The following is a 15,012-nucleotide window of genomic DNA, read 5'->3' as shown; positions in this document are numbered from 1 at the left end:
ATGCGTAGACAGGATGGTTAAGAATGTATTCAGCATGTGTGCCTTCATTGCTCAGACCTTTGAGTATAGAAATTGGGACATCATGTTGAGGTTGTACAGGAAATTGGTGAGGCCACTTTTGGATTACTGCGTATAGCCCTGGTCACCCTGCTACAGGAAGGATATTATTAAATTGGAGAGGGTTCAGAAAAGCTTTACTAGGATGTTGAAGGGATTGGAGGTTTTGAGTTACAAAGATAGGCTGGAACGTTTTTCACTGGAGTGTAGGAGATTGGTGACCTTTATGGACGTTTATAAAATCATGAGGGGCATAGATAAAATGAATAGCAAGAATCTTTTCTCTAGGGTGGGCAGTTCAAAACTAGGGGGCATGTTTTTAAGGTGACAGGAGAAAGATTTAAAAAGGATGTAAGGGGCACTTTTTTTAACACAGCAGTTCATATGTGGAATGAACTGCCAGAAGAATTTGTGGATGCTGGTGCAGTTACAACATTTAAAAGCCATTTGGGTAAGTACATGAATAAGAGAGGTTTGGAGGGATACACAAGTAAGTGGGACCATGTTAATTTGGGAACATGGTCGGCATGGACTAGTTGGACTGAAGGGTTTATTTCTATGCTCTATGACTCTGATTTGCCAGGTTACAGGTCCCAGCATGGTTCAGATGAAGCCTGCCTGAATGGAATGCCTCTGTCTTCCCTGGTACTAGTGTCAGTGCCCCCTGAATTAGAACCTGTTTTTCCCACACCATTATTTGAGCTATGCATTTACCCTGCAAATCTTATGTACCCTAAGTCAGATTTGCTGGCTTGGGTAGCAATCCAGAGATTATTGTATTTGTGGTTCTGTTTTATAATTCAGGCCTAGGATGCTCGTAATCCCTCAGAATCTTTTCCTCGTCCTACTCATGTCATTGGTACCAACATGGACCACAGCAGATGGATCTTTCCCCTCCCATTCCAAATTCTTCTGTAACCCAGCAGAGATGTCCTGAACCTTGATACCAGTGAGGTAAAAGAGTCTTCAAGACTCTGTCCCTTTGCAGAGAATAATGTTTATTCCCTAACAAGCTGTCTGCTATTACTACTACAGTTATTTTTGTTCTCCAACATGAATGGCATTCTGGATCATGGTGCTGAGGTAAGTTCTCCTTATAGTCTATGCCCCCCTCCTCACTGGGAGCAAGAATCTTGCACCTGTTGGACAAGCGTACTGGTTGACACTAGAATTGCAATTATAAATGCAAGATCAAAGGTTAACAGCAAGTGTTTTATTTTGAAATGATCTGCCATCTGTTTTTCAGGTATCAAGAAGGAACCAAACAAAGCCTTTGTACCAAGGACAATCTTGATTGGAGGGAAGGTGAGGAAAAGTAATAGAATACAAAAGCATTTCATTTCAATGGTCAGTCACATTCCTTTAGAGAAGCTATTCTTTGGTGGAAGGTTGTATTTGAAGCTGTGTAAATGAAATGTTCGTTCTGAGCTTTCAGAAGCACAGTATGATGATGTAATATATTGCTTTTAAAATTCTCATTCTTGATATTGAATCCCTCCATCGCCTTGAACATCACTCTTTTTTTGCAAATTCCTCTAGTCCTACAACTTACTGAGATCTTTGCATGGTTCCAATTCTTACCTGTTAACTGATCCCACATCCATCATCCCACTTGATGTATTCAAGTGTGTAGATTCTAATCTTTGAAATTCGCTCACTAAACGTTTTCACTTTTCTGCACTTCTGTAAAACACATCTTCTAATCTAATTCTATGACAAGCTTTTGATCTTCTCTGCTAACATCTATTTATAGTGCTCAATGTCAAATTTTATATGAACAAAGTATAAAAAAATCACACAACACCAGGTTATAGTCCAACAGGTTTATTTGGATGCACTAGCTTTCGGAGCGCTGCTCCTTCATCATACAGCTTACTGGTGCTTCCAAATAAACCTGTTGGACTATAACTTGGTGTTGTGATTTTTTTAACTTTGTCCACCCCAGACCAACACTGGCTCCTCCACATCATGGCAAATTTTATATGATTACGCTATCATATGAAATAGGAGCAGATACCAACTATTTGGCTAATCAAGCTTAATCTGCAAATAAGTAAGATGATTAACCTGAATATGACCTTAACTCCACTTTCCTGCCTGTCTCGATCCTTTGTCAATTAAAAGTCAACTATGAATATATTCAGTGACATAGCTGTTGTCTGTGGAAGAGAATTCCAAAGACTACTTGCCCTCTAAGAGAAACTATTTCGCCTCACCTTGGTCTTAATGGAAGGCCCCTCATTTTTAAACTGTCAGTTTGTTTTTTCATCTCTTCAGCACCTCTGCTTCAATACTCTGACCTTCCCATCCACCACAACATCTCATCATACTCTTTTGTGACAAAAATGCTGTAATAATCGCTGTCTACATTTTCTTCCAATAGTAATGCATTCATAAACATAAAATAGACTTTTCCATAGTTCCTGCCTTTCAGATATCTTTGGCTGTCCTAATTCCCTTCTGTAGTGCGATCTCTGTAGCTCCAGTGTGGCTGCTGGAAGGCTGTTGACTTTTACAGGGGAAATGAAAGCCTGCAGAATGGACTTGTGCACCTAGAAATCCCAGCTTCTGTCTGGGCTGGTTGATTGAGAGGCAACATAACAGCATTGACGAAGCATAAGTGCTGATGTCCTGAGTGGTATCATGCAGTTTTGTGCTCAGTGATGCAACTGTCACTCAATATTAGAAAAAGGAATAGGAGAAGGCCATGCCTATCAAGGCTAGTCCTTTGTTCAGTACGACCATGAATGAATTTGGACTCTGATTCTCATTCTTGCCTGTCCCTTTATCCCTTCATATCCTGTCAAATCCCTTAAGAATCCTACATGTTTCAAAGAGGTCACATTTCAATCATCTAAGATCCAGTCAGTAGAGTCTCAGTTTAGTTTTTGTTGACTCTGAGGGTCGGTTTAGCTTAATTGGCTGGATCATTGGTTTGTGAAGCAGTGTAATGCCAACAATGAGGATTAAATTCCTGACGCTATTATGAAGGACTCTCCTTTTCAACCTCTTTTCCACCTCTCTCCCCCGCGCCCCCCATTCCCTCCTGAGATATGGTGGCCCCCCAATGGTTAAGGCATTACTAGTCATCTTTTTAATGAGAGATCAGCCTTATGGTATGGTAAGACTATGACAACACAACCTTCCTCTGTGGTGGAGAAGATGTCTTGTGGGGCTACTCTCTTGACCGTGCAGACAATGCAGTTTCTATTGGTATCTGCATGAAACAAAAGAGAAAAAGATCTCCAAAAAATGGGTAGATGTTTGGTAACTACATTCGCAGTGGGAGTACAGCAGCATGGTAATGGACAGTGATTCTTGGTTGCTATGACACACACATTGTGGTATCACAATGAGGACAGTTGTGATTCTCACCAGCTAGGGCAATGATTTCCTCCTTGTAAAGTGTGAGGAGATGAACATTGTGGGGCACCCCATCTTCTCTCTTCCTGCTTTATCACCGGCCTTTGTCTCCTGGGATGAGATGGGGCTGGGTTTGTGTGCGATGAAAGTGACGGGCACAGCTGTTGGTGCAGGTGAGAGACAAGTGGTGAGGTGTCCCAAATCAGTGCATTAAGTGGTGCAGAGGGCATGCAGGGTTGGCAGTGTAGACACGCTGGGTGGGTGAGAGCAAGTGAGGGAAGACGTTGCAAGCAGTAAAGTGAGTGGTGGACCATGCGCTTGAGTGAGCAGTGACTGCAGTAGCAGAGGTAGAGTTTGGATGAGTGAATGTGAGGTAACATTTGCAGATTGGGAAACGTCATTGACCACCTTATGATATTAATGCTCCAAAGGAACAGATGGCAACACCATACCTCTGACCAGACTGTGCTAGGGCTTTTGATCGGGATGTGATCTTCTCTATTGATCCTGAGAGAATTGGACAGCCCTCCTTTGCACCATCTCACCCTTAGAGGTCCCTGTTGGCAAAGTGGCGTGCCAATTTCCTCTGTCCACTACATCCAAGAAAATTTGTCAGACAAAAGAATTGTTCTTAAGACTGACATTGCTTCACCTGGTACACAACTATGTTTTTAAATATGGCTTTGGTACTAGGAACCCTGGAACATCCCTACAATGGTGACCACTTCTGTCTGTGTTTAGGGTAAAAGTGTGCCCAACAGGAGGATGCCATGGTGCTTAGATAATGAAGACAGTTTTGGAATATAGTGTAAGAAATCTTGCTAGGGCTCATGAGAAAAAGCTCTGTGCAAAACGGTAAAGTTGACACAAAGGTGGTTACAAAAAGCTAAGTAAAGTTGCTGCTATCTCCACACTTAGCCTATTTGCTCAGATTTGAGCTGGTACAGCTGCAGTTGGTTTCCTTTCAATAAAGTTCCATGTAGTTATTAGACACCTATTCCCTTCACCTGGTTTCTCTCTTTGAAATAGACAAACTGCCAACTAAACTCAATATGACTTTAACTTCAGAACAACTACATGCATTTCCTAGAGCCAGTGTTCAGAAGTCCTTCCCACCTTGGCTTGCATCATGCTTACTGACTAATATTTTAGATTGTTCTATATTTTGCTGTATGTCATTGACTTCCTGTTGCTAAGCAACAGGTTGTTTTGCTCTTTCTGTGTACTACACAGAACTCTTCGCCTCTAAGTTTTAAAACATTTTAAAATGCATGTAAACAAAACAGATCTTCATATCTCTTGATACCAAGCCACAAAAGCAATCAAAAATTAAACTAAATCATATCTTGCCCTTAAGACTCCACATACAAAATATTAATTGAACTTTTACATTGGTCTTTCTCTGTACATATATTACTTTATGTAACCACATTATTTTCTGACAGCTCACCAGTTAATTTATTTACTTTAATATCTTTACTTGCTGGTGAGACTGCTGGTTGTATCTAGTACAGTTAGGCCATGCTGCCTGTTTATCCTGTTTTCCCTGGTCATTTACAGGCAGCTCCTGGCTACCACATGGCCAAGATGATCATTAAACTCATAACATCCGTTGGAAATGTCGTCAACAATGATCCCATTGTGGGTGACAGACTGAAGGTCATCTTCCTGGAGAACTACCGAGTGTCCCTTGCTGAGAAAGGTAAGTGAAGGCAGGACCACAGGAATCTAACCTTTTTTAAGTTGGTTGCCAGAGAGAAAATAATAATCATGGCAAGTGCTTCTGAAAAGCTAGATTTTCAAAAATGTTTGGCTGTAAATTTACATAATCTAGCAAAAGAGCAATGTAAGAACAAAAGTAGGTCATTTAGCCATTTAATTGGATCACTCTAATTTTATCGCCATCTACCTGTTTTAGCCTTGTAATGCACAGTCTTCTCAATCTCAGTTTCGGCACTTCAAACTGATGTAGCCTCAATGTCTTTTGGGATTAACGGGGAACATTTCCAGATTTTCACAACATCTTGCATGAAGAATTGCTTCAATGTTACCCTTCAATGGCCTAACTCTACTTTTAAGGATATTCCCCATTGTACTGGACTGCCCAGCAGAGGAATCCATTTGCCAACTAATCATTCTCCTCTCACACAGTATAAATGTTGCCTTTCCTTTACCTTGGTATTTCTTGAGCACTGTTCTGATGAGTGCAAGACAAAAAGTTTTCAAAAATTGCATATTTTTCAGTAATTGTCAAGTTCTGTATTACCACATGATTCTTTGTACTATTTATGCAGTTGTTTGAAAAATCTTCAGTCCTCTATTCATTCATACTTTGCAAATGTTCTCTGGCATTTTAAGTGTGTACTTTACACAGACTAAATACAAACTATCCTTTTGTGGACTTTGCTTCATCCATCTAATCTCCAATGGGAACATATTATATAAATGCTTCTTTGGCCTATTTCTATGAAAAGATGATGTTAACCCACCAACTCCACTCCTGACACAGTCACAGCAACGCATACAGGAACAGGAAGCTAATTATCCAAAAAGGAGCCTGGATTAGTGATCAGAAGAACCCAAATGCAGATCCCTTATAACAGTAGGAAAATTAAATGCATTTTTAAAAGTGTAAATAAAAAGCTGTTATCAGTAGAAGTGGCCATGAAGTTGTTTACTGGTTTTAGGGTGAACAAAGAAAATTACAGTGCAGCAATAGACTCTTCGGCCCTCCAAGCCTGTGCCGATCCAGATCCTCAAAATAAACCGGTCATCTATTTTCCAAGGGTCTGTTATCCCTCTGCTCCCTGCCTATTCATGTATCTGTCTAGATACATCTTAAATGATGCTATCGTGCCTGCTTCTAACACCTCCACTGGCACCCACCACCCTCTGCGTAAAGAACTTTTCACATACATCCCCCTTAAACTTTTCCCCTCTCACTTTGAACTTGTGACCCCTAGTAATTGAATCCCCCACTCTGCGGGGAAAAAGCATCTTGCTATCCACCCTGTCTATACCGCTCATGATTTTGTAGACCTCAGTCAAGTCCCCCCTCAACCTCTGTCTTTCTAATGAAAATAGTCCTAATCTACTCAACCCCTCTTCATAGCGCCCTCCAGACCAGGCAACAGCCTCATGAATCTCCTTTGCACCCTGTCCAAAGCATCCCTGCATCCTTTTGGTAATGTGGTGACAAGAATTGCATGCAGTTTTCCAAATGTGGCCGAACCAAAGCCCTATACAACTGTAACATGACCTGCCAATGCTTGTACTCAATAACCCATCTGATGAAGGAAAGCATGCCATATGCCTCCTTGATCTCCCTATTGACATGCGTTGCCATCTTCAGGGTACAATGGACCTGCACATCCAGACCCCTCTGTACATCAATTTTCCCCAGGGCTTTTTCATTTACTGTATAGTTCGCACTTGATTTGGATCTTCCAAAATGCATCACCTTGCATTTGCCTGGATTGAACTCCATCTGCCATTTCTGCACCCAGCTCTCCAATCTATCTATATTCTGCTGCATTCTCTGACAGTCCCCTTCACTATCTGCTACTCCATCAATCTTAGTGTCATCTGCAAACTTGCAAACTTGCTAATCTATATCTTCCTCTAGATTATTTATATATATTATGTATATGACATTTTGTTGTCCTTACTCTCGCATACTTGTAACTCCAATTATAGACCGATGTGCTTGACTCTAAATTGCCTTTGAGTAACCTAACAGGCCATTCAGTTTAGTTAAACAGCTGAAAGCAGTGTTGCCACCTTGTTAGAAATGGGCAGAAAATTATTAAATGAGGATTAACTTTTTTCCTAAAGTCCATCATTACTCAAATTGGCTGTTATCTTCCTACAGTGAATAGTGCCCAGACATGCCAAAATACTTCATTGGTTGGTAGTTTTATTTCAATGTTATGAGGTTGTCAATGATGCTGCATAATATAGTGTGACAAACAGCTACTAAGAGGATTTGGTACAGCATTTCTGTAAGTTTTGAATTGGACTTCATAAATACTACAACAATTGCATAATTTCATCACAATTCTTGAGACCATTAATATGCCCTCCCCCCAATTCATGAGAGATTGATTCCACTCAAATGCAGAGCAGTAATCTGTATTCGAGATCACTCCTGATGGGTGTTTAACATTTGCTGAGGATATCCAGCAAGAAGGTCAGGTGGCAAACCACAAAGTATTAAACTGCATACAGACTGGAATCAACTAATGGTCAAGGAGTCAAATGTGAGAGACAGATAATAATGGTAAAAGGATGCCCTTTAGTATAAAGGGGCTGTTGACTTTTGCATTGAAACTCTGTTAGTTGCACCAAATTCCCTTCACTAATCTCCCTCTCCAGTCATCACCTCGCCACCCAAAAACTGAGACCTTCACATTCTTCCAAATTGTTGTGCTCTGGCAGCTGTGCCTTTAGCTGTTTAGAAATCTCTCCACCTTAATCTCCTTTAATAGCCTCCTCCTCCTCCGAACATATCTATAGATCAGGTTTTTATGTCATGCCACAACATCACCTTGTATATCTTGCCCATTTTTCCCAGTTATAGTCCTGTGTAGGACATAAAGGCACATCAGTAAAGATGCAGTATAAATCCAAGTTTTTATTAGAGTGAAGTTATAAGTTGAAAAGATCAACTCAAAAGGAAAAATAAAGTATTGCCAAGTTTTAAAACAATAGTGCTAAACTGTTGCTTTCATTTCCCTCTCCCTTCATTCCTCATAACAGTGATACCTGCATCCGACTTGTCTGAACAGATTTCAACGGCTGGTACAGAAGCCTCGGGCACAGGGAACATGAAGTTTATGCTGAATGGAGCCTTGACAATAGGAACCATGGATGGTGCTAATGTAGAAATGGCTGAAGAGGCAGGAGAGGAGAACCTCTTCATCTTTGGAATGAGAGTGGAAGATGTTGAGGCACTTGATAAGAAGGGGTTGGTAATACATTTAACAGCTGCACTGTACCCTTTGGCTGATACTCATTAAAGATATCATAGTTCCACTACAGAGATTCAAGCACAAAATCCAATTTGTATTCAATTTCAATAGGTCATGTTGCCATGCCAGATGTGCCATCATTTGGATTGGACAGTGGACAAAAGCTCCATCCATCTTTGCAGATCTAACTGCACAAATGCCTTGGCCAATGTTTATCCCTCAGTTAATACCATTAAACTAGATCATCCAGTCAAGATCTTGGTGCCATTAGTGGAACTTCCCTGTGCACAAATTGATGATCTGTTTCCTATGTAACAAACTGTGACTTTATTTCAAAAGTGCTTCAATATTTGTAAAACGCATTGGAAAATCCTGAAATTGTGAAAAGTGCTTTGTACATGCAGTGATTTCTTCATCAACACAAGGGTTCAGAAAAGATTTACAGGGATGTTGCCAGAATTGGAGGTTTTGAGGTCTGGGAAAGGCTGAATGGGCTGGGGCTGTTTTGCCTGGAGTGTCAGAGGCTGAGGGGTGGCCTTATTAGAGGATTATAAAATCATGAGCACGGATAGAGTAAATAGACAAGGTCTTTTCCCTGGGGTGGGAGAGTCCAGAACTAGAGGGCATAGGTTTAGGGTGAGAGGGGAAAAATTTTAAAAGGGGCCTAAAAGGCAACTTTTTCACGTAAAGGTTGTGTGTATGGAATGAGCTGCCAGAGGAAGTGGTGGAGACTAGTACAATTACAACATGTAAAAGGCAAATGGATGCGCATGAGATTAATTTAAGATATTTAGTTGGCATGGACAAGTTGGACCAAAGGGTCTGCTTCAGTGTTGTACATCTCGATGGCGTTGCTCAGTTTATGTATCCAGTTACATTTTACATAGTGATAGCAATTGTGAATTGTGTATATAGTCAAGAAGTGTGGCACTGGAAAAGCACAGCTGTCAGGCAGCATCCAAGGAGCAGGAGAGTTGACATTTCAAGCATAAGCTCTTCACCAGAGCTTATGCCCAAAATGCCGATTCTCCTGCTCCTCGGATGCTGCCTGACCAGCTGTGCTTTTCCAGCGCCACACTTTTTGACTCTGATCTCCAGCCTCTGCAGTCCTCACTTTCTCCTTGTCAATTGTATATAGTCAGTTTGAAACTAAAGTCCCTAAGGGCACTGTCTAAATCTGTATTTCTCCTGTACAATGCAGGAAGAAGCATTGCTCTGATCATTCCTCCTGTGTATTTTTTGTGATGTTTCTAGATACTCTCTCACTTCAGATGGCCTCTGAACAGACTGAGCTTGTGTCAGGCCAGGAAGTGTTTTATCTGCATCCTTTTATGCAGAGATAAGTCAATGAATTTGCTCTTCATGGCTGAACTGCATTTCAATCAAACTTGATACGCCAAACAGTCACCTCTTGTTTTTAAAATTCCATAATTGTTCCGACGGATAACAACTTGAATCTCTTCCTTGAGGGCATCATGGGTCCACCTAAAGCACGTGGACTGCAGCATTTAAGACAAATGCTTCTGGCCACCTTCTCACGGGTAACTAGGAACAGGCAATAAATGCTGGTCAGCCAGTGTTGCCCACATTCTCACGAGTCAACAAGAAAACCTTGTGTACAAATTACTTTTTGATTTTGTATTCTGTACAGGTACGATGCCAGAGAATACTTCGAAAAGCTGCCTGAATTGAGACAAGCTATAGATCAGATCAGTGGTGGATATTTCTCTCCTAAAGAGCCAGAGCTGTTTAAAGACATAGTTAACATGTTGATGTACCATGACAGGTAACTTCCACTGATAGATTGCCCATTCACATGGATGGCAGCTGTTACTGGATGAGTAATCAAAAAAAAAAGGTTCAAAACCAACCTTGGTAGACAAGCGGGAGGCTGGATCTTGGCTTTTTGAGAATTTGAACTTTAAAATATCTGGTTAAGTGTCAGTAAAGCAATCTTAAAAACCCAATGGCTTCACTGATATCCTTTATGGAAACATAGAAAATAGGAGCAGCCTATTGATCCTGCACCGCCATTCAATAAAATCATGGCTAATCATCCAACTCAATATGCTGTTCCTGCTTTATCTCCATACCCACTGTTCCCTTTAGCACTAAGAATTATATCTAACTTCTTGAACATTCAGTGTTTTGACCTCAACTGCTGTGTAGCAGTGTTCCACTCACTTGTTAAAGGAATTTCTCCTCATCTCCGTTCTAACCGGGCTACCCTGTATCCTTAAATTGTGGTATCCTTTTTATGTCAGCTGCCAAACCATTCAACATTTGTATTTTTGCACTGCTTGTTTCATTCTTGCTTATTTATATACAGTCCAATTTTTTCTTGTATTAACAAAGTGCTGTTTATTATTGTGTCTCATTTCCAGTTCATCCTACTCCCAAACTCTTCCAGGAAGATCAGGTTTTGGCTGCCCCTCCATTTACCCCCCCCCCCCCCCCCTTGGGGATGTACTTAGACTGCATCCAAACTATTTCCTCCTCAAAAACTGTCCACATTCTCCATTACATTTCTGCCTGGCAGACTTTGATTCCAGTTTATCCAGACTACATCTCTCACTCATTTTCCCTTCCTTCAGTTATGTACTTTTAGACTAAATCTCTCCGAGTCATAACTCCTCCTTATTTTTGAAGCTCAGTAATTTCTTTGTCTGCCTACTTATCTCATTCCCACTATTTAGTGACTTGTAAAATACAGTAAAAAGTGTAATATTGAACAAGAGCTGTGGTGAATGACAATTTGTTACACTGCAGTTAGGTAAACTGTGGTGCTCCTCCAGGTATGCCAAAGGGAACCACTGCTCTTTTCAGTAACACTTTATTGACTTAAACTAGGGAGTACAGGGTGCACTCTCTCTTTATTATTTTTTTTTCCTCTACTTCTCTGCCATTCCTCTGGCTTGGGCTCAAAAATGTTCAGCGTCCAATCCTTTGTTTTTATAAGACAGATCTCACTTAACACTAATGTGTACACACGCATTTCAAATGTTAGAGTCCTTTGTATTTTCTATTATTCCACCTGATTCTTTATTACTCTCTCCCATCTTCTGTATATTTTGCTGCCATGTTTAATGCTATATACTTTTGCCCATCCTCCTCTAAATGTGATTAATTCCTCCCAGTAGAGCAGTAGTTTAACCTGCCCACAAGGACATTGGTCGTAACTCTGTTCAGTTGCGACCCATTTGCCTTGAACATGTTCTTCCTGCCATGAAATTATTTACTCAGCTTAACAAGAGCCATTGAGATACTAACGACAATGAACCCAAATATTAGATTTCTAAATATTTAACCTGTATACTTACTTTATGTTCTGCACTTCCACTCATTCATATTTGACATGAAAGACCTCCTTCATTTCACTCTGAATTCCTAACAGCACCAAATTCTATTTCCCATTCCAGTTATAATTTACCCAGATCTGTCTCCAAACTTTGTGCTCATCCATCAAATATTAATATAGTTGAGGATTCAAAAAATCAAGTTTTCCAAAGGCTTTTTGACACTTCTTTAAACAAAACTCATTTAAAAAATCAGATCAAACATTCAGAAGCTGAGTTATTTGTTTCAATTAACTAATCTGACATTTATATACTGGTGTATTTAATCTCCTACATTTGTTTCACCACTTTGCAGGATCTTGTGTTCTGTGCTTAATCTTGACTTTCAACTCTTTCAGGTTTAAAGTATTTGCTGACTTTGAAGCATATGTGAAATGCCAGGAGAAAGTTAGTAAGCTTTATAAGGTGAGTTTCCTGTAGGTCTTGCTGTGTTGATGTCTTTAAATACAGTTAATGAACCACCTTACCTACGCTGGATGATATTGCAGGAGACGGCATCATTTGACTTCCACATTTTGTCCCCTACGCTTCCCCCATTGGTAACCTGGTTCATCAGTTATTCACTAGTAATACAGTAGTTACTACACCTCCAATCTCGCATCATCTAAAGCCTTTATATCCTTTGTGTAGTTTGACCAAACTGCTATAAATTTTAAGGGCATTCTATACTTATTCATCACCAGTATTACCTCATCCAGAAAAGAGGACTAGGGTTCAGTATTACAGATGTTGTTCTCTCAGCAAGAAGGCACATTGACATAGTTAGGAGAGATAGAATCCTCTTAACTAATCAAGCCTACAGAGAAGTGGGTTGAATGTTTGAAGATTGGGTATTTGATTTGCAGTAATCAGAGTTTTATGCTTATTGCAGAGAGAGTAATTAGTGTTGCAATATCAAACTCTTTCACAAGTTCAGTCTATGACCAGAATTGAAATGGTACCAATTAATTTTATGTAAGACCTTAATGGTTGATCAGCAGAGGTGATCTTTCATCAGTCAGTGCTGGATTTGAATTTATTTTCCATTTCACTTCCTTCCACAAAATCCTGATTATCTCTGGGAAATGTAAAACTTGAATTTTGAATTGTGGAGTTAGGTGACCTTGTTTGCATTTCATTCACTCCAATCAGGTAACATTCACAATTTGAGTTTTGTTTTAAATGATCTCAGAACTGCAGCAAACACAATAGAGCCAGCCCTAATTGTTAGATAACAGAGGGATTGACAAGTCAGGCAGGAGTTGAAACCAGTAGCACATAAAATGAGATGCTGGTCTGTTTGTGTTCTAACTCTGAGAGTTTCATAGGATACAATCAAATATATTTTGGTTCCTGATACTGATCATTCTAGGGTATTGATCAACGTAAAAGATGATTAAGTCACGTAGTCCCCTGTATGCAATCTTCATAACATGTCTTTTCATCAAGAAGTCACAAAAACAGGATTTTTTTTCTGAAGTTTGAAACTGGTCAATAAATAGAAGAAAATCAAAAACCTTAAATAGTGGCAAGCTTCACACAACCAATCACTTCTGGAGCGTAATTACTTTTTTTTGCAAACCACTACATAAAACAAGATTGTTTAAAAAAAAAACAACAGAAGTGTTGATCAGAATTGTGTAAACAATAAATTATCTGTAAATAACTATAATATGCAAGTTTTGAACATATCTCACTTTTAATGTTTCTGTCGGTGCCTAGTCTTGACTGAGTTTCTCTGGGTGTCTGGTCCATGTGTCAGCACTACCTGTTCTTGTCTACATGTGTATTGGTGCTGTGCTGTTAATGTAATGCCTGTTCTTGTGTGTGTTGGGGCAATGCTCAATTCTGTGTGTGTCTGGCCAAGCTGTGCCCAGTTCTTTCTGTGTGCATGAGTTGAGGCTGTACAAGTCCCACATGTGATTTGTTGGTGCCATGTTATATAAAGTGGTTTTCTGAATATATTTTGCAAATTAGTAAGTGGTGTTCTTTCTGTTCACAGAATCCAAAGGATTGGACCAAGGTGGTGATTAAAAACATTGCCAATTCTGGCAAGTTTTCAAGTGATAGAACCATCAAGGAGTATGCCAGAGAGATCTGGGGGGTGGAGCCTTCAGACGTGAAGATTCCTCCTCCTAACGAACCGAAGGCTTAGTTTAAGTGCTTATGAGTTATCAAGACAGGAGTGTGCGCAATCTATGCTGATGTGTTTTTGTCTAATACCTCTGCACATATGCCAGATTTGTGTTTATTATGGAAATGGCCTTGCATTAGTTTTTTCTTTACAAGTACACTTACTGTGCACCTTATTAAAATGTTTGTGAAAAGTTATTTGATGTCTGTTACCTAAATTAGCTTACTTTTTAACTGTAGATTCCTTTAATATAATTATGGATCTGTCTGTTCTTCAAAGGGTTAACATGTTGAGCCTGATTTTTTTTTTATTATTTGTTTGACTCTGTTTAGTGATCTTGATTGTGTCTAATGGGCAGAGCTCAATTCAGAATTATAATAGTAGTAATGTTTCTTCCACAAATGCCTTTAACAGATTGTGCCTGTACTGTTTAATTTGATGGCTGTTCTCAAGTGCAATATTTGTTTACGTGTAAGGTAACTGTAACAAGGGGACTTTTTGTACATGAGCACTGAGATAATTTTTACTGCAATTGAGCATTTAAGGCACGAAGGCGAAAAATAAAATGAGGATTTAAGAGTGAATTAAAACATTTTGCTGGCACGTGTGGTGAATCCCTCATTCGCATTCATGGTCTAGCCTGCCTTTATTATCGATTTGTTGGACATTCAAATTGACTTCACAGTTCAAAGTTACCTTATTAGTGAAGCAAGCAAAGGGGAATAGACAGCAAAACAATGACCTGCTGAACTCAGTTAGTTATTGAATACTTTGACTGTTCTACTGTATTTTCAAGGACTCAACCTGATCAATTGATATACTGATTTGTGTAAAAGTTTTTTTAAAAATTGTTTGAAATATGTGTGTTAGTGTGTGTCAGATTAGAGTTGATTGAAACTGGGACCTTCAGGTTGAGATGGACTCCTGTTCCCTGGCTGGTTTACAAAGAATAGTTTCTATCTCTTGTTCATCATTCCTAAAATCTCTGCAGCAAGAAAAGTTAAATAGAAAAACAAAGAGAAAAGAAATTGCTAAAAGGAGACTAGAAGTTGAAGCTTTTCATCTTGCATGCATTAGAACCAGGATAAGAGAGAGACCTTTTTTTATAAAATGAGAACTGTGTGGATTGATTGGGCTATAAATGGCATGGAGA

The 15,012-nt window shown here is 39.6% G+C and overlaps 1 protein-coding gene across 1 annotated transcript in view; it reads left to right on the top strand.

Moving 5' to 3' along the window:
• The window catches only part of pygb (phosphorylase, glycogen; brain), a 101,714-nt gene extending 87,252 nt beyond the window's left edge, over window positions 1-14,462 (top strand). Inside the window, exons 15-20 of the mRNA XM_043696427.1 lie at window positions 1,304-1,362; window positions 4,981-5,122; window positions 8,179-8,386; window positions 10,042-10,176; window positions 12,085-12,151; window positions 13,728-14,462. Of these exons, the coding sequence (XP_043552362.1) occupies window positions 1,304-1,362; window positions 4,981-5,122; window positions 8,179-8,386; window positions 10,042-10,176; window positions 12,085-12,151; window positions 13,728-13,880 (764 nt within the window). The 3' untranslated portion in view covers window positions 13,881-14,462. The remainder of the gene's footprint in view (window positions 1-1,303; window positions 1,363-4,980; window positions 5,123-8,178; window positions 8,387-10,041; window positions 10,177-12,084; window positions 12,152-13,727) is intronic.
• The last annotated feature ends 550 nt before the right edge of the window (window positions 14,463-15,012 follow it).

The sequence above is a fragment of the Chiloscyllium plagiosum genome, chromosome 9 (genome assembly GCF_004010195.1).
Source record: "Chiloscyllium plagiosum isolate BGI_BamShark_2017 chromosome 9, ASM401019v2, whole genome shotgun sequence".
Lineage (NCBI taxonomy): Eukaryota > Metazoa > Chordata > Chondrichthyes > Orectolobiformes > Hemiscylliidae > Chiloscyllium > Chiloscyllium plagiosum.
The sequence above is the reverse complement of the archived record's forward strand: the minus strand, read 5'-3'. Positions and strand labels throughout refer to the sequence as shown.